General features: G+C 30.3%; 1 protein-coding gene across 1 annotated transcript; it reads right to left on the reverse strand.

Moving 5' to 3' along the window:
- Window positions 1-21,285: 21,285 nt before the first annotated feature.
- Window positions 21,286-22,273, reverse strand: LOC126890297 (zinc finger protein 16-like). The gene is made up of 3 exons (XM_050659155.1): window positions 22,192-22,273; window positions 21,959-22,078; window positions 21,286-21,875 (listed from the first exon to the last, which is right to left on the reverse strand). The coding sequence occupies exons 1-3, from the start codon at window positions 22,271-22,273 to the stop codon at window positions 21,286-21,288; spliced, it is 792 nt and encodes a 263-aa protein (XP_050515112.1).
- Window positions 22,274-26,412: the final 4,139 nt, after the last annotated feature.

The following is a 26,412-nucleotide window of genomic DNA, read 5'->3' on the forward strand; positions in this document are numbered from 1 at the left end:
AAGGTGAATATGAGCTATTACCTCCGATTTCGTTGAAACTCCATCGATTTTCACCAAAATTGGTGAGTGGTTAGAGGATATCTCAAGGAACAAAGGTGACATGGTGCCAACTTGCGCTTTTACCCTGGGTGTGGATGCCACCCCTCCTCGGGGGTGAAAATTATTTTATAAAAAATAACCCCACAATTCGATAGAGCGACAAATTATAAGCAAAATTTGTTATATAAAGTTATTAAAACAAATCAAAAAAGTTATTTAAGAGTTATTAAAGATCAAAAATTTTAATTTTTCGTGAGAAAAATGCATGTTTTTAAAAATGAAAAATTAAAATTTTTAACCGATTTTTCATAAATAACTCAAAAACTATAAGTTTTTACAAAAAAGTTATTATTGTCAAAATTAAGGCTAATAAAAAACCAAATAAATTCCTTACTAGAAAAACCTTTCAATGTTAACTGAAAGTGAGTTATAGGTAATTGAACCTATATTTCTTTCGTCGAGTACCCAAATCTAAGTATTCAAGCTTAAATACCGGGAAAATGATGCATTTTATAACATAAACTTATTAAACATTTGTCAAAGCTCATTGAAATATCTATCAAATAAGTGCTCGAACAAGTTGATAGCATTAAAGTTTATGCACCAAAAATGTTTCAAAATGTATCTTTTAAAAAATGTTCTAAAAAATGTTATTGTTTTTTTGTAAATAACTCCGTTAAATTTTAAAGTAGCAAGTTCATCTAATAACTGGTTAAAATTTTATTCCAAGAGCTATTAAAAAACGTCAAAATAGTCATTTATACCTCTTACTTTTTTAAAAATAAAAGGTTAAATGGCCCCGGTTATATGGTTCTCGCAGCAAAATTGAAATTTTAAACGTTTCTATCTCGGTTATTTTTTACTCTACGAAAATAGTAAAATGGGTAAAGTATTTGTTACAGAAAAAACTAAAATTTAGTTATTTATCATTTTTTACATATATTGGGTATTTTTGGAGTTATTATCAAAAGAAAATGAAAAGTACGATAATTCTAAAAATTCTGATTTTTTTAAATCATACCTTTTTTCAAAAATATGCATTCTAAACCGGTCAAATTTGTTGAAATAATTAACTATGATAACATAAAGAAATTCTTGTGAGGATTACTACAAATTTTAATTTTTGCGGAAATGGCGTATGTTTAATTTTTAACTTTTTCCTAAAAAAATCGAAAGGGTTCTCTTATTTTCATCATAACTTGCTTAATTTTGATGCTATTAACTTCTACTGAAGCCCATTTGATAGGTATTCCGAAGTACTTTGACAAGTGCTTAACAAGTATATTCGATAAAATGCATCGTTTTCCCGTTATGTAAGCTTGAATACTTAGATATGAGTACTCGTCGAAAAAAATATACATTCAATTACCCATAACTCACTTTAAAATAACATTAGTTTAGTTCTTTAAGTAGGGAGTGTAATAAATTTTTTATTATCTTTAATTTTGGTTATAATAGCTTTTTTACAAAAGCTTATAGTTTTTGAATAATACGTGAAAAATAGCTTTAAAACATGCATTTTTTTAAGAAAAAATAAAATTTTTGATATTTAATAACTAAAAAGTATTGATTTATGTTAATAACTTTATATAACAAATTTTGCTTAGAAGTTGCCCCTCTATCGATTTCTGGTATTATTTTTAATAAAAAAATTTCACCCCCGAGAAGGGGTGGCGACCAACACCAGGGTAAAAGCGCAAGTTAACATCATGTCACCTTTGTTCCTTGAAGTATCTTCTAACTACTGACCAATTTTCATGAAAATCGATGAAGGTTCAACGAAATCGGAGGTGAAAACCTTCAGTGACTCCACTATATGTAATATTATGTATAAGTTTTTAGTTTGTGAAAACTGTCATTATAGATAGCAGTGCGTGCAGGATTTAAAGTGTGCGTGAAGTAACAATGTATTTTAAATGGGATCTACTTTTTCGCACTGTTTTTAACTTTCGCGTTGTCATGGTGAGAATCCTTAACTTTCGCGTTGTCATGGTGATGACAATATGAGCAATGAATTACAGCAACAGTTTTGTGGTTTGAAAGTAGTTAGAATTTTTAAATGTCAAAGTTCTAAAAATTGTAGAATAGAAATGAATTCAGTGACGAAGAGTTACAGCTTTTTTTATTTGTTTATCGTAGATAAAATATTATATGAAACTGTGCGTAAAGTACTTTTTGCGAACTTACGCGATTTATAGCACTCGCTCCGTTGTAGCTCGTGCTCTAAGAATCGCGTGCGTTCGCAAAAAGCATACTTCACGAACTGTTTCATAAATAACTATTTTGAAATCCAACAAACGAAAATTTTTCAAATCGATTTTTCTATAAAACGGTGTATCCTATTGACTTAACGTAAGAATACCTTTTAGTACTAGAATACCTCAAAATTTAAAAATCCAGAGTCAAAAATGCTTAAAAATTAGAGACAAAAAAGCTATGCGATAAAATAACCGTTGTCTTCCCAAAACGGACGCCTATGACCGGTACTAGAAATTCGCAATGGACGGAACCGATATACCTCTGGAAGATACAAATTCGTGCCAATTTTAGTTTTTCTAAATAGAAGCGTTCTGGAAGTATTTAAGTAAGAAAAACTAATTACAAGACGCCATCTTCAAAGAGCTCTAGCTCCCTTATTAACATTTTCGGACTAAGCGAATTGGGTTAAATTGTCTCAAAATTTTCTGAGGAATCTCCTCTCTTTGTTTGTCGGTAGAGTTTCTGGACACCCTGTATAAAAAGCATAATAACACAAGCTCTACTAATGTTAAGAGTTTTATTGCAATGAATTTAACGTTTTGTTAAAACCATAAGCTTGATTTCCTTTGCGGTTCGCTTGACGAATAATAATCGATTTCATTATTCATTTCAGGTGTGATTATAGCATTGAACGTGTCATTATGTATGAGGGGGTTGATTTACACAGACATCCTAAAATATACGAGCAATCTAGAATATAACCGAACAAATAAAGGAAATGTCATTACTTAACTCTGTGATGATTAATGATATATGACCTGGTTTGAGACGAGGGTAATGGGGTCTTGTTCCGTAGAGTTGAATCAATACGACAATAAAATTGGCATATAGAGGTGTTTTTTTCAGTGTTTTTGCGCTTATTTCAAAACAGTTTTTGGTTTAAATGTCGTCTTTAGCTAATATGTCATTCTTGATGGTTCATACTCGTCATCTAGATTGTACTCATCATTTTCACGATCCTCAAATGAATCGTTAGTTTCTCATCAGCAATTTTTGTTTTTAACCCATTTTACAATGTTAAAATGTGATAACCTTGGAATATCCATGTCTGTCTGTCCGTCGTCAATACAACTCATCCGTAATTAGAACAGATAGAATGATAAATTTAATGAGGTGTTGAATGAAAGCTTATGACTCAAAGATGGCACTTAAGGTGAGACCTCGGATTTCCTTTTCCAGAAAGTACTGTTTTAAAGTCGTCAAATTAGTACAAGCGATTTATTATTCGACGCTCCTAAACAAGGTGCGAACAAGTATATACTTCTGGTTTTTATATCACTTCCGATTAAGAAGTTGTAACCGGAAGTGCCATTTTATATTTGCAGAAATAGTATATATTGTGATATATTAATCGAATTGTGTCGAAAAGTAGAGCTCGAATGTTTAGTTCCGGTTTTAATACCATTTCCGGTTATAAGGCCATAAGTTTTGACCGGACGTTTTGCAAAAATGACTTCAAATTGGTGAAATCGTATACCAGTCGACTCAAAATTACACGAATAGTTGAAATATCGACTTTCGGTTCTATTTCCTGACACGTTGGGTGAAATCCTAGGACTTACGGAGTTCAATTACTTGTTAATATAATATTTCGACGACTGTAGCTACTAATTTATGTTCAGAACAATTTATTGACATAGAAATATACCCTGGAATTAAAAAAAATTCAGAAAACAATTAGCGGCTTTAAGGGGATGGGTAAGTATTTTTGGCTGCAATGCTATTCAAATGGGTATTAATTTTTTTCGAATCCTGAGAAAACTAATACGTATTTTTGAAAAATTTAAACGCAGAGTGAAAGCTTACATTATTAGCGAGGGCCGAAAATTCGTGAGAATCGCTATAATTTTTATTTTAATAAGTTACACGGGTGAAAAACTAAGAGAAAATTTGGTGTGATTTTTAATTTCAAATATCTCATTAAAAAAAAAACAATTTTTATTTATTCTAAGGGACTCTCGGCCCTCGGTAATAATTTAGTCTTTCATTCTGCGTTTAAATTTTTCAAAAATATTTATTGGTTTTTTCAGGATTCGAAACAAATGAACACAATGTCCGTGGTAATATTTTCCAAATCTATCTTTGTCTTACAACGCACTTAGTCGAATAGAATATTGTAAGCATATTGTCAGTGATTGTCAGTCAGACAGTGAAAATCAGTGATAATTTTAATATTTGTATGTGTATTTGATAAATAATTGATTTAAGACGTGAACTTAATAAAAAGTTGTTTATTGTGTATTATTTGTGGAAGATCCAAGCAGAGAATACATCAGGATAATATATTCTGTGATCCCAGTATTTTGTTGTTAACGATGTTCAAAATTGTAAGCGTTCCATAATAAAAATATATTATTAAAAAATCACTATAACACTTTTTCTCTTTTCTCGATTGAGTATTAGTTTTTGTTGTACATATAAATTATTACAATCACTGAATACATTGTTATTAAAAAAATTATCACATTTATTAACTGAATTAATAATTTGCAATTATACAAATAACAGTTATCCAAGAACATTCAAAAGCCATTCTCTTTAAGTTAATGATGATATTTTCAAGTAGAATGACATTCTAGTAATGTTTACATATCCATACCAGTGTGAATTTTACTACACATAATTTGCCGTGTAAAGACAGAAAAAGTAGGGATAGCCGTAAAATATTTGCGAATTATGTACCGATGGTCTTAAGGATTTAATAAATCTGTATTACAGCATGCTGCATTGTTTCTAAAAGCTACATCCTACCTTACATGTCACTGAAAATGTTTTCTGTCTGTTCTGTTATAGTAGATATGCTTTTTAATTTGTTAAAATGACTGTACAGAAGCATTGAAAACCAGACTGGTACCAAAACAAGGTACACTTCCCAAGCATGTTGCATTTTTTTTCCACTGACGCATGTCCTAAACGTTTTAATTTTTTTTAACGAAGTTATTTAAACACTAACTAGTCATCATAAATTTAAAACTCAAAACTTAACTAAAATATATACAGGGTGATTGATTAGTGGGGTAGAGCTCTATAGATCCGCTATAGTAATAGATATAAATAAAAGTTAATAACAAAAATTGTAGACAACTTTGAGATCCATATTACAAAATTAGTTAGAATGTTACAGGTTGTTCGATAACCTAGTGCCAGACCAAACTTATGTTTTTTTAAATAGAACACCCTATATTTTATTTTATATTCGAAATCTCCTTAACTGCCCCATTACAAAAATATAAAGGTTTGTTATGTTACACAGGGTATGTACCAAGTTATAACCAATTTTATATGAAAATCATAACAAGTTCAACATCCTGTATAAATAAAAGTAACTACAACAGAAATGGCTTATTGGTGCCATATGTTTTTATTGATTGCCAAATTTTCAAAAATTATTGATGCTGCTAATTTTCTTTATATCAAATACAGGGTGAGTCAAAACGCAAGTACATCATTTTCTCAGTAATTTTAAAAGGAACACCCTATATTTTATATCACTATTGAAAAGTACCATTACCGTACTTTTATTTTTCTATAATATTCCTTATGTCTAAATTTATTAGTTTTCAAGATATTTTCATTTTTCAGAGCAGATTATTAATTATGTGTCTAAATTTTTCCAAATTTTAACTAAGCCATGACTGAACCGTTTTTATGAAACGTAGTTTCATCTCTAAATAGTACATTATCCAAGAAAGCTATCTGTTGATTGATTTTATCTAAGGCCCATTCACAAAATAATATTCTGTTTTCAAAATCTTCCTGAATTAATTCTTGGTGCATTTGAATGCGGTAAGGGTGCATTCTGTTTTTTTGCAAGAATTCTTTGCACAGAGTAGTAAGTTTGTTCTATTTCTTTGGAAATATTTCGAATACTTGTATGTGGATCTTCAGTAACTGCCAGCAACACATCTATTTCGTTTTCCTCTGTTACAGTACTTTTTTTTCGTTCGTGTTTTTCATACCTAACTGAACCAGTGCGGTTAAACCGATCCTTCAATCTTTCAAAAATTGCTTTTGTAGGTTGTCGTCTTCGAGAAACCGCCCATGATAAATTTTTACTGATAATAATGCATTTTTATTGCCCTCCAACCAGGGTTTTCGACCACTCAGTCATGGCTTACTTAAAATTTGGAAAAATTTAAACACTTATTAATAATTTGCTCTGAAAAATGAAAATATCTCGAAAACTAAAAAATTTAGACATAGGGAATGTTACATAAAAATTAAAGTATGGTAATGGTATTGTTCAATAGTGATATAAAATATAGGGTGTTTCATTTAAAATTACTGAGAAAATAATGTACTTGCGTTCTGACTCAAACTGTATTCGGTATGAAGAAAATTAGCAATATTAATCAGCTTTGAAAATTTTAACAATCAACAAAAAATATGGCACCCATAAACCTTTTCTGTTGTGCTTATTTTTATTTATACGGGATGTTGAACTTGTTACGATTTTCATATAAAATTGGGTATAACTTCGTACATACCCTGTATAACATAACAAACTTTTATATTTTTGTGATGGAGCAGTTAAGGAGATTTCGAATATAAAATAAAATACAGGGTGTTCCATTTAAAAAAAAACATAAGTTTGGTCTGCCACTCGGTTATCGAACACCCTGTAATATTTATACTAATTTTGTAATATGAACCCCAAAGTTGTCTATAATTTTTGTTATTAACTTTTATTGCTATCTATTACTATAGCCGATCTATTGAGCTTTACCCCACTAATCAATCACCTGTAGTATAAAGGGTGTCCCGAAAAGATTGGTCATAAATTATACCACAGATTCTGGGGTCCAAAATAGGTTGATTTAACCTCACTTACCTATATACAATAGTGCACACAAAAAAAGTTACAGCCCTTTGAAGTTACAAAATGAAAATCGATTTTTTTTCATATATCGAAAACTTTTAAAAATTTTTTATTGAAAATAGACAAGTGGCATTCTTATGGCAGCAACATCTTAAAAAAAATTAAAGTGAAATTTGTGCACCCCATAAAAATTTTATGGGGGTTTTGTTCCCTGAAACCCCCCCCAAACTTTTGTGTACGTTCCAACTAAATTATTATTGTGGCACCATTAGTTAAACACAATGTTTTTAAAACTTTTTTGCCTCTCAGTACTTTTTCGATAAGCCAGTGTTTATCGAGATATTTTGAATATTTGTCGAATCCACCACATATTTGTATATGGTAAGTACGATTATAGAGACCTGTTAATTATTATCTGAAAATTTATTTATAATTTACATTTTTAGGTATATTTTGAAAAAGACGCCACATCTCGATAAAAGGTGACTTATCAAAAAAAGACTAAGAGGCAAAAAAGTTTTAAAAACACTGTGTTTAACTAATGGTACCACAATAATAGTTTAATTGGAACGTACACAAACGTTTGGGGGGTTTATAGGAACAAAACCCCCATAAAATTTTTATGTAAATATATTAAAAATGAAGCCGCATCTCGGTAAAAACTGGCTTATCGAAAAAATACTAAAAGGCAAAAAAGTTTTAAAAACGTTGTGTTTAACTAATGGTATCACAATAATGAATTAATTAGAACGTACACAAAAGTTTAGGGGGGCTTAAGTGAACAAAACCACCATAAAATTTTTATGGGCGGACAAATTTCTCTATAATTTTGTTTTAAGATGTTCTTCTCATAAGAATGATACATGTATATTTTCAATAAAAAATCTCTAATAGTTTTCGATATATTGAAAAAAATCGATTTTCATTTTGTAACTTCAAAGGGCTGTAACTTTTTTTATGAGCACATTTGTACTAAGGTAAGTTAGGTTCAATCGAACTATTTTTGACCCTAAAATGTGTGGTATAATTTATGACCAATCTTTTCGGGACACCCTGTATAATACGTACCGGGTGTCCCAATAAGAATGGCTCTCGGCTATATCTCAGGAACCGTTTATAGTAGAGCTTTGAAATAAAAAATTTTATAACAAAAGTTGCCTCAGGAAAAGCCTGGAAATTATTTTCATAATTGTGGGACCACCTCTAGAGGGCGTAATTGAATATCAAAAATTAAAAAATCTAAATTTTACAAAATTTTCCTAATGAAGGGGCACTGGAAGTCCGATCGTCGTATTCTTCATAAAATTCTACGCATATTTGATTTGACAAGTTTAGGTCTACCTTTGGAAATAAGAGGTGGGGGTGAGTGGGAACCTTGTTATGAAAAACTGGCTGTGAGTCCGGTTCTGCTTAATACAATTTTGCAAACTTGGTCTTGTTGAAGATAGATCTTTTTCATCAATGTAAAAGTTATGATTTCGAACCAACTTACTGAGTAATATGCCAGCTAGAAGGCGTTATTTAATTTTTTTCAGAAATCTAGTGTTCCTTGGAAAATATTAAATATAAACATGCATCTTTACACGACTTAACATAAAAACGAAAGAATCCTAAAGATTGACGGTTTGTTCAAAATTAGTAAGTTCATCAGATTATATATGGGAGATTAACGTTTTCTTGCAATAGCTGCATATTCAACAAATTTCTTTTTGTCACATGCAAAAAATATATGATCCAAGTCACTTATTGTATTGCAATTTTTGCACAAATCCGACTGTATTATATTGATTTTATGGATAACAGGCATGGCCAAATTTTAGTCGAGATATAGTAACAATATCGTGTCTTGAAAAATCTAAATTTTTATGCCAATAATCTGTCGGGATTTTTGGATGTAAAAGAGTATACCTTGTCGGATAATTTACACAGTATTGATTCCATTGAAGTTTCCAGTTATCATGTAATCTGGTTTTACTTATGGTTATACATTCTTAAAGTCCAATACAATGTTTCCTAGCCACTGAAAATGCTGTCTTTTGCCAACTAATCTACTTTTTCATTATTTTCGAGTCCAATATGAGCTTTAATCCACGTGAATACTATATTACACTGCATAGTTGTTAGATTAGATAATAGTATCTTTAATTCTGTGATGTAGGGATTTACGTTAACAGAATTTTCGTCTAGTTGACTGGAGAAGCTTTTTAAAACTGATAATGAGCCGGATAATATGTTTATTTGTTTTAGATTTTTATTTTCGGCGTATTGGCCTGCTTTTATGATAGCTATGGTTTCTGTTGAAAATATTGATGTATTGGAATTCAGTTTAAATTTTTCTTTGAGATCTAGTGATGGTATATAAAAACAACAGCCCACACCATCACTTTGTTTTGAAGCATCGGTATATATTTGTAGGTGATTCGGTTATTTTGCAGTATAATCATTAAGGGTAGTTTTGCTAAGTGTGTGAAGTTCAGAATATAAGGGAATTAGAATTATTGGTGTTTCTAAAACCTGAAAGAAATCCGATTGAGGTGGCCTCTTAATAATATTGCTCATATTGCAAGTATTACGAAACGCTGAACATAAGGAGGGAGAGGGAGAGGTTTTTTAGACCAATATTTTATTGATGGATTCGACCGTTACTTGATGGAAGTTCATTTTATCTAACAATAAAAAACTGAAAACGTTTGTTTTCTATACTTCCACAAAATTTATTATATCTAAGTGACTACAGCTGTTTCGGCGGAGTGCCTTTCTCAAGTAATATAGTTTACAATGTGTTTGCCTTTTTAATCTTCAACTGAAGAGGTTGAGGAGTGGGGAGCTGTTTGTCTCGAGTTGGTCATTCAGAATTATATCTGTATTTTTCAGTTTATTAATTTCCATAGATTCTAAAAAAGATAGCTTAAGGCCTTTATTTTGAATATGTAGAATTTTAAACTCTTCATTGAAAGAATGATTATGATCTAGAAGGTGAAGTGCGTATGTAGAAGTGTCTGTTTTTCTATTGTTGAATGCCCTTTTGTGTTCTGCTATCCGTTTGTCAAAAGTTCTGCCAGTTTGACCGATGTACGTTTTCGGACAGTCACCACAAGTTAGTTTGTACACACCACTCTGTAGTTGCTTTCTCTTTCGGCTTTTATTGTTCTTAATATATTTGCTTAAGTTGTTGTTAGTTCTGAAAGCTGGTGTTATTCCTTTCTTTTTTATGTATCTGGCTATTGTTGTTGTTATCTTGCCAGTATATGTGAGAGAGCAGAAGGTACTGGGTTCTTTCTGTGGTGGTGGATACACTAATTTCAGGGCTTTCTTATGGAGTTTTTGGTTTAAAATTTTGTTAACTGTTTGTTCGTTATAGCCGTTGTTTACTGCTATTTGTTTAATGATGTTTAGTTCTATTTCGAAGTTATTTTTTGTCATGGGAATTTCTGTCAGTCTATGTATCATGCTATGGTAGGCTGCTAATTTGTGTTGTGTAGGATGGGATGATGAATTGTGTATAGTTGTGAGAAAGGCACTCCGCCGAAACAGCTGTAGTCACTTAGATATAATAAATTTTGTGGAAGTATAGAAAACAAACGTTTTCAGTTCAATATTTTATTGTTAAATCGAGGTAGTTTAGTGCAGAAATTTTCATACTTAATATTGGATCTTTTATATAGGATTTTAGAATAAACTTTTTAGATAAAAATTGTCTTGTGAGTTCTAAGGGAGGTTCTAGCGCTTCCACACGCAAAGGTTCAAATAGAGTAGAGCACATTGCTCCCAAACATAGTCTTAAAGCAGTATTTTGTATTGCTTCTAACCGTTTTAAAATGTATTTACTGACCGAACCATAAAAAATACACCCATAATCTATTATCGATCGGATGAAAGCTTTATAAAACATTAAACAGGTTTGTGTGTCACGTCCCCACCAAGTTTTTCGAATAAGTTTAAGAAAATTTAATCCTTTATATCATGTTGTCTCTATTTTTTGGATGAATAGTCTCCAAGTAAGTTTTTTGTCCAGTGTTATGCCAAGATAGGTTACAATATTTGTTATAGGAAATTGCATTTCATTGATCACAATATTACCTAAGGGTGGTGTATTATGCCTTGTTAAAAACACTATATTTGATTTTTCTGAAGAAAATGAAAAACCAATTAAATCAAATTTAGAAATAAGATAATTTATATCTGATTTTAGATTCCTAATACAGATCTTAATCGTTTTATCAGTGTTGTATGACAAAATCGTCAGAATATTGTATGATACTAAATATGCTATTTTTTTTTCGTGACTTCCCTGGTACCTATATATATATATATATATATATATATATATATATATATATATATATATATATATTGAAAAGAAGAGGTGAAATAACTGAACCCTGTGGTAAACCTACTGAAATAATTAAATAAATCTCAACTGACAGTAAATAAAGTACTTAAACAAACTTTTGTTCCCAAAAGCAATTTGATATTATGTATCTGGTTTTTGTTAAAATTAAAGCCAATGAATTTCTTATCAAAACTTTTAGGACATACGTTAGATAAGGGTGTAGCATACTCAAAGTCTACATATCTTCATCATATTAAAAAACGAAAAGAATTTTAATCATCTATTTGCAGCTAAATTAAAAAAATATAATTTTAATTTCTATTTATTTACATTTCAATTCGGACTAAACTGGGTGGTTTAATTATCTTTTCTGTGTATATTTTGCTATTAAGCGTAATAGCCTGGGCAGATTATCGGAAAATAGTCCATTTTTGGAAAAAGTTATTTACCAGTAATTTTATTGCTCAAATCGAATTATCTTATGATTGTATAGATTAATAATATAGGTATGCAGAGGTGTAACCAGGATGATCCTAAGGGGAGGGGTTACATCTACTTGAAACTCTCTGGGGTGTATGGAATAATAATGGTGTTAAGCGTATAGAGCTCAAAGTAAATCCAAAATGGGGGTAATAACCCCCAAAACCACCCCTTGGTTACGCCTATGGAGTCCGCAGATAGTGTGCTATTTTTCTATAAACAAATTAGCGCTCCGAAATTGTGTTTTTTTTTCAATTATTGCTCTATAACTCCGAAGATTTTCACGTTAAACTAAAAGGACCCAAATAAAAATTGACGAAAATTTTCATCGAAAAATCCGAGTTTTCCGAACAAAATCTTTTATTTTCAACTAAAATTTTAGATAAGTAATTATTTACCAATACTTATATAGCTTGGTGACAAAAAGCTTTTTTGGCATAAATTATATTTCCAGAAGCTGGTGGAAATTGAACGAATAGTTTAGCAACAATTCAATTGTTAATTAGTAATTTACGGTGGTAATAATAACCATAATAATTTATTATAATATACCAAAATAACTATGATTTTTGTATAAAAACGCCATATACATATATGTATATTATTTTGCACAATTGAAATTGGAATATTTCAGCGACATCAGGAATGTTATAAAGTTATAAACAATTTTTTGGCTTATTAACAAATATAATATCTTGGTAACTATTAGATTAAATTAAATTAAGAAAACGGTATTAAATAAAACGCGACAGGACGCTTGTTTTAACAGTAGAAAAGTTTAATTGCGATGAGTGATTCCTGAGATACAACCAGTCAAAGTTGACCGGAATTTGTGACGAAGTTATAAACAAAAGGATGGTCATTTTCCAACCATTACCTTTTTAGTTCGCTCCTCTTTCTACATAAAAATTTTTATATCTTCAGGAGACTCATAACATATTATAGGTATATTAATTAAAATGATCGGTATTATGCGTGAAAAATATCAAAAATACTAGGTTGAAGAAAATAAAATCTCAAAGTTCACAATCGGTATACGTTAAAAAAATGTATTTTGTCGGATTCCATGGAGCAATTTTCTTAATCTTTTTATTCCCAAGTAACTCGAGTAGAGCCACATAACTAATGTACTACTAAGTGCCAAATATGCTTTAGTTTTGTTATAATTAATTATTTTATCTACTCTATCTCATATTATGTATAAGTTTTTAGTTTGTAAAAACTGTTATTATAGATAGCAGTAAGTGAAGGGTTTAAAGTGTGCTTGAAGTAACAATGTATTTTAAATGGGATTTACTTTTCGCACTGTTTTTGGCACACTTTCATATAATCAAATATCCTTAACTTTCGCGTTGTCATGGTGATGACATATGAGCAATAAATTACATCAAAAGCTTTGACAGTTTTGTGGTTTGAAAGAAGTTTGAATTTTTAAATGTCAAAGTTCTAAAAATTGGAGAATCGAAATGTATTCCAGTGATGAAGAGTTGCAGTTTTTTTATTTGTTTATCGTAGATAAAATATTGTATGAAACTGTGCGTAAAGTACTTTTTGCGCACTTAAGCAATATATAGCACTCCCCGCTCGTGCTCTAAACATCTAGTCCAGACAAATAAGATTTTTCTCGTGACACATCCCCCTCCAGACCAAAACCAAATTTTTTGAGTAGTATGGACATCTATATTAATAACTTATCTATAGGTTTCCTGCAGTCGATTTTGATGATATACATAGTTATAAACAAATAAAGATCAAAAACGGTAAATTTTCGCTTTTTTCGTATATTACTAAAAAGTGAAGCATTCTACACACATTTGAGAATAAGGAACTCACAAATCATATCAAAAACTTCAATATGGCGTTCGCTGAATATGTCTATCCTTATTTGTTGCTTAGAAAATTGCAAAATAAGTGATAAATTTTGAGATTTTATAAATGTTCATAACTTATGTAAAAATTAAGTTAGAACCTTCTTATTACACGGAATGCTGAGACTTCTTGTGCCTAAATTATATTTTAAATTTTAAAGCAATTGGTCAGATATTTTATAAGTTATTTAATTTGTTTTTCCCAAATTAATTTTTTTTGCAACACTATAAGTCAGAAAATTATGGGGTTACAATAATACTTCGGACAGTTTATGAAAGAAGAACATTTATTCTATTAACTTAATAAAAAAATGACAAAAAGTTATTTTAAACAGTGTAAAATTATTTTGCAAAAACATGTCGATTTTTTGCTTACTTATAAACAATTAGAATAACTTTTTAACCGTTAACCGTAGAAAAACTATTTTTTCATATTTAGAAAGGCTGAATTTTTATACACATTTAGAAATACAAACAATTGTCCTAGGACAATTCTGACTTATAGTGTTGCAAAAAAATTAATTTGGGATAAACAAATTAAATAACTTTTAAACTAATTGACCAATTGCTTTGAAATTTAGGGTATGATTTAAGCATCGTAATTCTCAGCATTCCGTGTAATAAGAAGGTTCTAAGTTAATTTTTACATACGTTATGAATATTTATAAAACTCAAAACTTATGATTTTTTTTGCAATTTTCTGAGCAACCAATAAGAATAGACATATTCAGCCAACGCCATATTGAAGTTTTATATACAATTTATGAGCTTGATAGTCTTAAATTTGTTTAAAATGCTTAACTTTTTGGTAATAGACGAAATAAGCGAAAGTTTACCGTTTTTTGATCTTCGTTTGTTTATAACTATGTATTTCATCAAAATTGGCTGCATGAAACATATATGTTATTATTATAGATGTCCATACTACTAAAAAAAATTGGTTTCGGCCTGGAGGGGGTTGGCACCAACAGGGTATTTTTTTCCTTATTTCTCTGAACTATTCGCGTGCGTGCGCAAAAAGCATACTTCACGAACTGTTTCATAATAGTATATTGTGCAACAAGTGCAGAAAGGTACTAATTTCTCACGAGTTTGAAAAGTTGCGGTACGAGCGCAAGCGAGTGTCGCAATCAAACGAGTGAGAAATTACCTTTCTGCACGTGTTTCACACTATACTTTTTCTACAAGCATAGTTTTATACCTAAATAAATTGCACAGAAATCAGTTAAAAAATTAATGCACTGCCTTAATTTGTTTAAATTTAAACAATTATTACACATTATGGACATTATATTTATGCAGTCACGGATTTACACAAAACCTACTTCATTCGACGTCTCTTGCACAGGTTGCTAAATCCTTATTGGTTATTTGATAATTATAAAATGTTTAATAAGAATAACATTGTAAAATAAAACAGTTGTAACATCCATAATTTAGTTTCTATGCTATAGTTAAATATAATAATTGTCTTATAGGTTATATATTTGTCTAAAGTTTAACCACGGATGTAAACAGAATAACCCGTTACCCAGAATTACGAGCTATTTATGAGCTCTTGAAATTATACAGTTTCGATTTTTGAGCTCATCCCCTTCACCCCCAAACAACCCTTTAATTGATTTAACTTAAGAGAAAGATGCTGAGAAAACTTAAAATATATCGTATTGCGAATATAATTCCTATAGCTTATATACTCTAAGAATAAACTATTAAATCAAGAGCATTTCGATTATTGAGCTACAACCCCTTCGCCAGAAAACCACCCTATCTTCCCGGCTTAAGAGAAAGTTGTACTTAAAATGCATTAAACTAATTATTTGGCGACTACATATCATTTAATAATTTATAAGCTTCCAAATTACGCGCATTTAGATCAGTAAATAGCAATTTATTTTGTATAGTGCAGTCACTGAAGGTAAAAATCAACGATTACCTTCAATTTCGGTGAATCTTCATCGATTTTCACGAAAATTGGTCAGTGGTTAGAGGATACGTCAAGAAACAAAGGTGACATGGTACCACCTTGCGCCTTTACCCTGAGGGTGGATACCGCCCCTTCTCGGGGGTGAAAATTATTTTATAAAAAATAAATGCACAAATCAATAAAAGAACAAATTAAAAGCAAAATTTATTATATAAAGTTAATAAAATAAGTCAATACTTTTTAAGTTATTAAAGATCAAAGATTTTAATTATTTGTGAAAAAATGCATGTTTTGAAAAGGTTTTTTGTAAATCACTGAAAAACTTTAAGTTTTTACAAAAAAGTTAATAGTAGTTTAATTCGTATAGCTTATATTCTAAGAATAAACTCTTAAATCACGCGTCTTTCGATTATAGAGCTACAACCCCTTCGCAAGAAAACGACCCCATATTCCCGGCTTAAGAGAGAGTTGTTCTTAAAATAATTTAAATTAATTATTTGGCGACTACATATCGTTTAATAATTTATGAGCTTGCAAAATATACGCATCTCAATTATTGAATTGCCATTTTCTTTCTATAGTGCAGTCACTGAAGGTAAAAATCAACTAGTACCTTCGATTTCGGTAAATCTCCATTCATTTTCACGAAAATTGGTGAGCGGATTTTGATACTATCAACTTTTTCTGCATCTTATTTTTCATAGGTATTTCTAAGTACTTTGACAAGTATTTAGTACCTAAGTGTTATAAAATGCATCTCTTTCCCGTTATTTAAGCTTGAACCCTTAGATTTTAACAGTCGCGGAAAAAAATATACATTTAATTACCAATAACTTACTTTAAATTAACATTAAAGGGTTTTTCAAGTAAGCAATTTATTATATTTTTTATTAGCTTCAATTTTAGTGATGAAAACTTTTTTGTAAAAACTTACAGTTTTTGAGTCATTTATGAAAAATCGCTCTAAAGCATGCATTTTCTTTCCAAAAATTAAAATATTTGATCTTTAATAACTCAAAAAGTATTGATTTATTTTAATCACATTATATAAAAAATTTTTCTTAAAATTTGTCCCTCTCTCCATTTGTGGGGTTATTTTTAATAAAGTAATTTTCACTCCCGAGAAGGGGTGACATATACCCCAGGCTAAAACCCCAAGTTGTTATTGTCAATTCGTGAAAATAAATGGAGATTTACCGAAATCGAAGGTACTAGTTGATTTTTACCTTCAGTGACTGCACTATAGAAAGAAAATGGCAATTCAATAATTGAGAGGCGTATATTTTGCAAGCTCATAAATTATTAAACGATATGTAGTCGCCAAATAATTAATTTAAATTATTTTAAGAACAACTCTCTCTTAAGCCGGGAATATGGGGTCGTTTTCTTGCGTAGGGGTTGTAGCTCTATAATCGAAAGACGCGTGATTTAAGAGTTTATTCTTAGAATATAAGCTATACGAATTAAACTACTATTAACTTTTTTGTAAAAAACTTAAAGTTTTTCAGTGATTTACAAAAAACCTTTTCAAAACATGCATTTTTTTCACAAATAATTAAAATCTTTGATCTTTAATAACTTAAAAAGTATTGACTTATTTTATTAACTTTATATAATAAATTTTGCTTTTAATTTGTTCTTTTATTGATTTGTGCATTTATTTTTTATAAAATAATTTTCACCCCCGAGAAGGGGCGGTATCCACCCTCAGGGTAAAGGCGCAAGGTGGTACCATGTCACCTTTGTTTCTTGACGTATCCTCTAACTACTGACCAATTTTCGTGAAAATCGATGAAGGTTCACCGAAATTGAAGGTAATCGTTGATTTTTACCTTCAGTGACTGCACTATACAAAATAAATTGCTATTTACTGATCTAAATGCGCGTAATTTGGAAGCTTATAAATTATTAAATGATATGTACTCGCCAAATAATTAGTTTAATGCATTTTAAGTACAACTTTCTCTTAAGCCGGGAAGATAGGGTGGTTTTCTTGCGAAGGGGTTGTAGCTCAATAATCGAAATGCTCTTGATTTAATAGTTTATTCTTAGAGTATATAAGCTATATGAATTATATCCGCAATACGATATATTTTAAGTTTTCTCAGCATCTTTCTCTTAAGTTAAATCAATTAAAGGGTTGTTTGGGGGTGAAGGGGATGAGCTCAAAAATCGAAACTATATAATTTCAAGAGCTCATAAATAGCTCGTAATTCTGCCGCAAAAACCGATTCAATATTCCTATTTTTAAGTAGTGGGGGGGGGGCTGACTCAGCCCCCCCTACTAGGGTATTAAATTCCTGCTCAGTGGAACGAGCTCAAAATTTTTAGTTTGCGGAATATGAGAGCTCATAAATAGCTCATAAATCAGGGCTATTTGTTTTTTAATTTTTGCAAGTGGGGGGGGGGGGCAGCTCAACACGGGTAACAGAATATAACGTTACTCAGAATGCGGTAGTCCACGGATGTAAACAGAATATAACGTTACTCAGAATGAGGTAGTCAACTGTGCAGAAAAGAACTTTGCGGCATAGAAACGTCACTTTTCTGCACACTAATGTCAAATATCTTATACTGTGAGAAAATATCAAGTTTGCTAACATAAAACCGTGCAGAAAAGACTCGCGTCTAGAAATTATAAAATATTTTTGCTCCTTGGCTTTCTCAAGGTCATTCGATTGAAATTTCAAATAAAAATGCAAACAATAATATTATAAGGTTATGTTTTATTTGAATTTGAAATTATTATATTATGTATTATAATAAATATTATTGGTGCTGATGAAATTACGAATTAATGTTACAAGGCAGACATAATATCATAAATTGCGTTCAGAGTAGGTACGTTAGTAAATGTTTTTAAAGTATTATTGCCTACAATATTTTCAATATGAATTAAAAAAAAATGAATTAGAATAGGTGAGAAAATCAAACAAATTAATAATGTATACAAATAAAGATTTTATTCTAATTAAAGAGCACATTATTTACTTGTAGCATTAATTGATTTGCTATCAAATTTGTTTCTTCAGCATCAGGTTTTGATAACAGCTTTTTTTTTTACTTTGTAGTTTTTTTCTTGGTGGAAAATAAACGTTTTTGAGCAACTACTTTTTTATTGTGTGGAATGTTTTGTGTGCCATGAGATAGTGCCACAACATTAAGTTCATTTCCAGAATGTTCTGCTAATGTCCTTAATGTAGGCACCAATGGTGCTGTAATAATTTTAAATGCCTCAAGTTGTTCAAAAGTTGTTATATTTTGAATTATTTGGGTTTGTATTTCTATCAATTTCTGTTTTTTAACTTCCAGTTGTTTGGACGTTTTTTCTTGATTGATATTACAAGACTTACTCACAAATTCCACAAATTTAGCTTGCTCTGTAGCTTGTTTAATTTTTACCTCATCTGTATTTATTATATGTTCTTCATCTGCATTAGTATCTTGAATTTGATGGCCTTTCATAAATTGACACACAAGATATATGTGTTTGCACATATTTTATCTTATACTGTTATCCAAGCATGTACAGGAATATGAATGTAGACAGGATTGGCACAAATCACAGACTAATCGGCAGTCACAACTGGGTTTGTTTTTCTGAACTAAATAGATATCATTGGTTGAACTTGATGGTATCTCCCAGCCCATTTCAGACATGACGATGGTGTCCATATCTAAATTAAGACTTGTTTTGTGCCTTTTCCGTAACTCTCGTAATTTGCTGGATATTTTACCTTTATTCAACGTAATAAGCTGTTCAAACAATTTGTCTCTAATTAATTTAATCAAGATATTGATAGTTTTATCCAGCATTCGTACTTGTCTTCCATTTAAATACAAATATTTAATCGTTTGATGCATTCGTTCTATGCTCATATTTGTATTTATTCCTGCATGCAAGCGATAACAGTACGCCCAGGATTCCATATTTTGCAGATAACATTTTTGAAAATATTGACTAAATTCTTGGGTATTACCAGAAGATAGAAGAGAAATTTGAAAATTTTGTATCATATCCCTAAATGAAGTAACATCGGTCTCTTGTAATAAGGTACGTAGCTGTTTGTATACGATAACCTAAAAGACGAATGATATGATGAGTGGGCAAAAAAATTAAATATTTAAGTTACCTTTTGCTCTTGACCATCAATTTTATTTAGATTTTTCCGCCACGCTTTATCTACGTGCCAGGAACAAAATAGCCTAAAATTTAATATCCATAATAAAGATTTAATAAAAATTTTTTTTTAAGAAACGCTTTTCTTTAATAACGAGTGACTAAAATTAAAATATTATAAAAAATCAACATAAAAAAAAATTGAAAAAATCTAACACATTTGTCAAAAAAAAAGCGTGGCGCGTCTTCATCGAATAAATGGTTTTTGCCCCACGCTTTTATTTAACGAATGTGTTAGATTTTTTCATTTTTATTTTTTGCTTTTTAGTTGATTTTTTTATATATTTAATTTTAGTCACTCGTAACTAAAGGAAAGCGTTTCTTAAAATTTTTTTTTCATATTTTTTTATTTTGTACTTTTTAGTCTTACACTTTTCAAACATTAAAATATATCGTCATGTTTATTAAAATATGTATAAAACATATGATGTATCTACTAACATGAAAAGTAGTTGGAATGGGCAAAAAATTTGAAACTTTGTTGTTTATTTATGAAGCATAACGTAAACAATTAACGCAAAAAGTGAAATTATGTATGGTTCATATCATTAGCTACAATCCGTAAAAGTTTCAAGTTTTTACATCGTAAAAAACAAGAGAATTTAAGTATTTTCCATTAAAATCGTTTTTTTTATTTAAACAATTAATAAACAAAAAAAATTTTTATTGACTATTCGTGTATTGTTCCCGCAAATGCATATGTCTGCAAATTTTCATTCATTTGCATTGGAGAAAAGGCAGTCAAATTAACGTCTAAAGATTTGATGAAAACTACTGAACTACCTGAATTTAGCTGGAGTCATAATTTGGAGCCATGCATTATAGTAATATTGGGCCATGTCTGACATGAAAACCATGGGTTTGTTGATTACTCTTCCTAAATTTTCTTTTATCTTCATGAAAAAAATAGTCATTATTTCCTCATCAGACCGATTTCCAATCATAAAACAACAAGGAAATCCCTCCCTCATATCATCCAATATTAACAATGTAGTAAGTTCAAAATCATGAGCATTAAGTCCATGTGTTCCGTCGATACAAATTACATCTTCTGAGTATTTGTCTAACACTTCCAGTTGACCAGGATGCATAACAATTAAAAGAAAATCTTCATTTTTTAAACAAGGAAAATCATTACATAAAGCCCCTTGTGGCTTGTAATATAAAGTTATTCCACTATTCTTGGCTTCTTCAATCCAGGATTCAATACTTATAACTTCATTTTTATGGCGAATTCCATCAGAATTTAAATTAAAAGTTTGTGATATATTATGAAAATCTTTTCTTGTTAAGATATGCATCCTTTCCAACTTATTATTAGTTACAGAATCTCTAATCTCATCTAATATGGAAACAAGAGGGATTTTCGAAGCAATTTTACTAGCTATTTCTTTTTTTTTTATTTTTAGTAATATTCAAATGGCCCAAGTCATTGTCATGACCAATGTGAGTTTGTATAAAATTAATTTTAACATTGCCATTTTCTGGTAAAATACAAACTTTCAATCGAGAAGGACATATTCCATTAATTTTTCTGCTTCCTTTGGTTTTTAAATATCGCATATCCTTACCCTTTTTCACATAAAAACCTGAACGATGGCAAATATAACTCTGTTTCTTAATGCCCTCTGCAGTCGTATATGGATGACTGTATGTGACATATGAAGAAAATTCTTTTTTTTCCATGTCAGTTTTCCATTTTTGAAATTCTAGTTCACTAGAAAAGTGAAGATCTTGTTGCTCTATTTTAATGGCATGATATTCTTCGAAATGAAGAATTAAATTGGATTTTATAGAATTTTCGTAGTTACACAAACTGCACTTGAAGTTTTGTTGCTTTTTTCCAATATCACTGTCTTTTGCATGAATTTTTTTATGTTTTCTAAGATTTTGTAAATGTGAAAACTTTTTCTGGCATTCACTGCATTGATATGGGCAAATCTTAGATGAAGTCAGCTCGTTGATATTTTCTGAAATAAAATAAAATATGTTCGCTATTGATTCCTGTATACAATAATAGCCAAAAAGCACTAAATAGAAGTTTTGTCCTCACCTGGATGAAACTTAGTGACATGCCTTTTTAAATTGGAATATTTAGAGAACCTTTTGGGACATTTGTTACAAAGTACAATAGACTTAAATGTTTTGTTGGGTGCAATTATGCCCAGTTTATCTAAAATTACAAGAATTAGGAATCATCAAATTGTAGATATAACAACGAGAAGTCATCAAGTTTGTAGATTGCATAGATATCCAGTGGATTATTATTAATCAAAAACAACTTACCAGGATGAAACGTTTTCAGGTGACTTCTTAAATTAGAATGTTTTGAGAATGTGAGCGTACACTCCGTGCATATATGTTCCATTATATATTCCAATTTTAGCCGAAATAATTTTAAAATAATATGTAGATTTATAATAAATAATAATCTCAAAATATTGTAGGCCTTATATAGTTTAAGAACATCTACTAGATTACTCTGACAGCAATTTATATTATGAATGTCTTGTAACATTAATTCAGCACAAATATTATTTACTAATAATACATACAAATTTAATCAGCACAAATATTACATCAATATTTCAAATAATGTCAACAGTTGAAACATAACCTTATTAAACATATTTGAATTTCGCGGCATTTTATTTTACATTCTCATAAAACTGTCACAACTTTGACCTTGTGGAAGCCAAGGAGCCAAAATATTTTATAATTTCTAGACGCGAGTGCAGAAAAGTGCACTTTGAATAGTGGTTGTAGAAAAATAACTATTTTTATTACAACAAAAATTTGTAATTTGTTTCAACGATTGTTTACATATCTTTACAGCTTTACAGCTATTATACAGCTTTCAAATGAGAATATTTGTATTTTGAACGTTAAAAGGTATACGTGTGGTAAGTTTTTCTAAAAAAAGTCTACAACTGGAAAAGATATGTAGTTTTATTTTGTTATAAATAAATTAATTTTATATAACATAACTAAAGCATTTTTGATATCTGGCATTTAGCAGTTCATTAGTTAGGTGGCTCTACTTGAGTAGGGTAGCTGTCTCAGCTTGCATCTGAAAATAAGTTCTTAAATTAGCAACTTGTTTATCTAATTGCTTACCTATATCCATATGTCCTCTTACATCTAGATTCCGTGGTAATGTCGTTCTTTTTACTGCACTTTTAGGATGGTGTTTTTGTGCCTTTGTGAGGTGTGTTCTTGCTTTTCGCTGAATATTTTCTATATCTGTTTTTTTCCACTTAACAATACCAAATGAATACCTAAGCGCGGAACAAGCGTAGGTGTTTAGTGCCTTAAACAAAATTTTACTGTTAAGCTGTGAACGAAGCAGCTGTTTTATTCTTCGTATAAACTCAGTAGTTATCTCAGTTTTCATTTGCTTATGGTCAATTTTCCGCGCCTGCTTTACTCCAAAATATTTGTATATATCGTTTTCACCCATGGCCTCGTTGTTCTGGCCATTTTGCATATCGAATCCACCGGGCTGTACCTTTCCTCTGACTATATTTAAAACACGGCACTTGTGTAGTCCAAAGTAGTCCAAAGTCTACTGTATCATAATTATTATGATTAATATTGCAACCGTAAATAATTGTTAATTGAGGCGTTCAGAGCAACAGTAGCCTAAGCAACAAATTGAGCATTTTTAGATTAACATGTCAATAAAAGCAGCAACTTTAAATCTACGAACTAACCGGGGTCTTCGCAACCTACCTCTATATTTGGCTAAATAGCGCTACATAATTTCTAGCGCCATCCCATAAGCACAATGGAAATGTGAAGGCAAATATTGCATTTATCTCAAAGCTCCGCTTTTGAGGTTAGGTCACTGTTGCTCTGAGCGCCTCAATTACCAATTTAATTGTTGCTAAACTATTCGGTCACTTTTCACCGGCTTCTGGAATATAATATATACCAAAAAAGCTTTGATGTCACTAAGTTATTTAAATATTGATAAATAATGTCTTACCTAAAATTTTATTTTAAAATAAACGATTTTGTCGGAAAATACGGAGTTTCCGAGGAAAATTTTCGTACTTAAACGCAAATCGGGAAAATATGTATCTATACAGGATTAAATTAAGGTGAATTTTTATTTATGTGTTTTTATTGTTAACATAAAATCTTCGGAGTAACAGAGCAATAATCGAAAAAACAAATGTCGGAGCGCTAATTATTTGTTTATAAAAAAAAAACAGCACAATATCTGCGAACTTTGTATACCTATATTATTAATACATACAGTGAAGACGTTTGAGATGGAATAAATTCATTTTCTCGAGAATGGGCGACTCTGGAGATAAATCACAGGTCAATTTTTATTTTTAAATTATAATTTTTTGAAATATATATCACACTAGTGACGTCATCAATCTGGGCGTGATGACGTAGTCGATGATTTTTTTAAATAAGAAGAGGGGTCGTGTGTAGCTCATTCGAAAGGTTATTTACTGCTCTATTCACTAATATAAACATTAACATAATTATTTACACAAAGTTCCCAAATTTTTTTTAATTAAATTAATTGAGACAAAAAGAAGAATATATATAATTTAAAACAGGAAGAAATGTTTATTTGGTAAATAAATATTGGTTTTCGCTTAAAATCAATATTAAACCTGCCTCTTTAAAAAAATTTTTAGGCTGTATAATAATTGTGTTATTGTTTATATTAGTGAATAGGGAATTAAATAAATTTTCGAATGATCTGTCACACGACCCCTATTATTATTTAAAAAAATCATCGATTACGTCATCACGCCCAGATGCATGACGTCACTAGTATGGTATATATGCCAAAAACTTATAATTTAAAAATAAAATTAGACCTATTTTGGGATTTATCTCCAGATTCACCCATTCTCGAGAAAATTAATTTATTTCAACTCAAACGTTCTCACTGGATATACAATAATAAAATTCGATTCCAGCAACAAAATTGCTGGTAAATAACTTTTCCTTGTTTTTTCCTAATTTTCCCAGGGTATAAAGCTTCAAATAGTAAATTAACCTCTCCACTCGGCCTATCCAGATCCAGTCATATACAGCAGAGAAATAACTGAAATTAATGTTTGTCAGTCGTCATGAAAGCAAACAGAGAAGGAACACGTATTAAAAAATATAAACTCGGAAAAAGTATGAACTGAACTGTGTATTAACACAGAAAAATTGCTTTTGGCCTTCGCCTTTATTTCAACAGGCTTTGCTATCTCTATATTACTCAGTTAATAACATTTTTCGAAGTTTTTAAAAATGTTACACGTTAAAAGTTACAAAATTATATTCGAGGTGTTTTTAATATTAACGTTCAGATCACATTAATATTATACAGAGAGGATCTAAATTATGGAATAAATTCATTTTCTCTAAAATGGATGACTTTAGAAAAAATCCCGAAACAAGTCGATTTTTATTTTCAAATTACAATTTTTTGGCATATACTTCATACTAGTGACGTCATCCATCTGAGCGTGGTGACGTAATCGATGATTTTTTTAAATAGGAATAGGGGTCGTGTGGCACCTCATTTAAAAGGGTGTTCATTTCTCTACACAGTAATATAAACATCAATATCATTATTTATACAGGGTGGCCAAAATAATAATTTTTGAATTAAATTAATTGACGAAAAAAGAAGAATGTATGCAATTTATTTAACTCTAAATACATTCTATCACCGTCAGAAAATAGAAAAAAAATATTTATTTGGCAAATAAACATTGCCTTTCGCTTAAATTAAATGTTCAAACTGCCAAGAGGTAGGTGGGAGGCTGTTTGTGATTTAATTTAAGCGAAAAGAAATGTTTATTTGTGAAATAAACATTTCTATTTACAATGTATTTTGAGTTGAATAAATTACATACATTCTTCTTTTTGCGTCAATTAACTTAATCCAAAAATTATTTTTTGGTCTTCCTGTATAAATAATGATATTATTATCGTTTATATTACTGAATAGAGAATTGAACACCCTTTCAAATGAGGTGCCACACGACCCCTATTCCTATTAAAAAAATTGATTACGTCATCACGCTCAGATGGATGACGTCACTAGTATGAAATATATGCCAGACAATTGTAATTTAAATATAAAAATCGACCTGTTTCAGGATTTTTCTCCAAAGTCGTCCATTTTAGAGAAAATGAATTTATTCCATAATTTAGATCCTCTATGTATAATATTATGTTACAAGTTTCCGCGGGAGCTATATGTGCTTTCTGTGGTTTTCCGGGTTTGACTCTGCGTTGAATAATTTTGGTTTTTAGAAAAACCATTATTTTGACGACGTTTCGGCAAAATCACACTTGCCATTGTCAAGTCAGGTAATTCCGCTTCTCGCTGGTGCTTGAAGTAGACTGAATTTTTATTCACGATACAGTTTCTTATATAGTTGATTATGATACGTTCCATCGCCTGCGCGTTTATTCGCTCTTGTTATTGGCCCAGTATATGTTGGAGGTTCAGGAGGGGTGACACGCGTCAATGTC

Source organism: Diabrotica virgifera, chromosome 8, assembly GCF_917563875.1.
Source record: "Diabrotica virgifera virgifera chromosome 8, PGI_DIABVI_V3a".
Taxonomy (NCBI): domain Eukaryota; kingdom Metazoa; phylum Arthropoda; class Insecta; order Coleoptera; family Chrysomelidae; genus Diabrotica; species Diabrotica virgifera.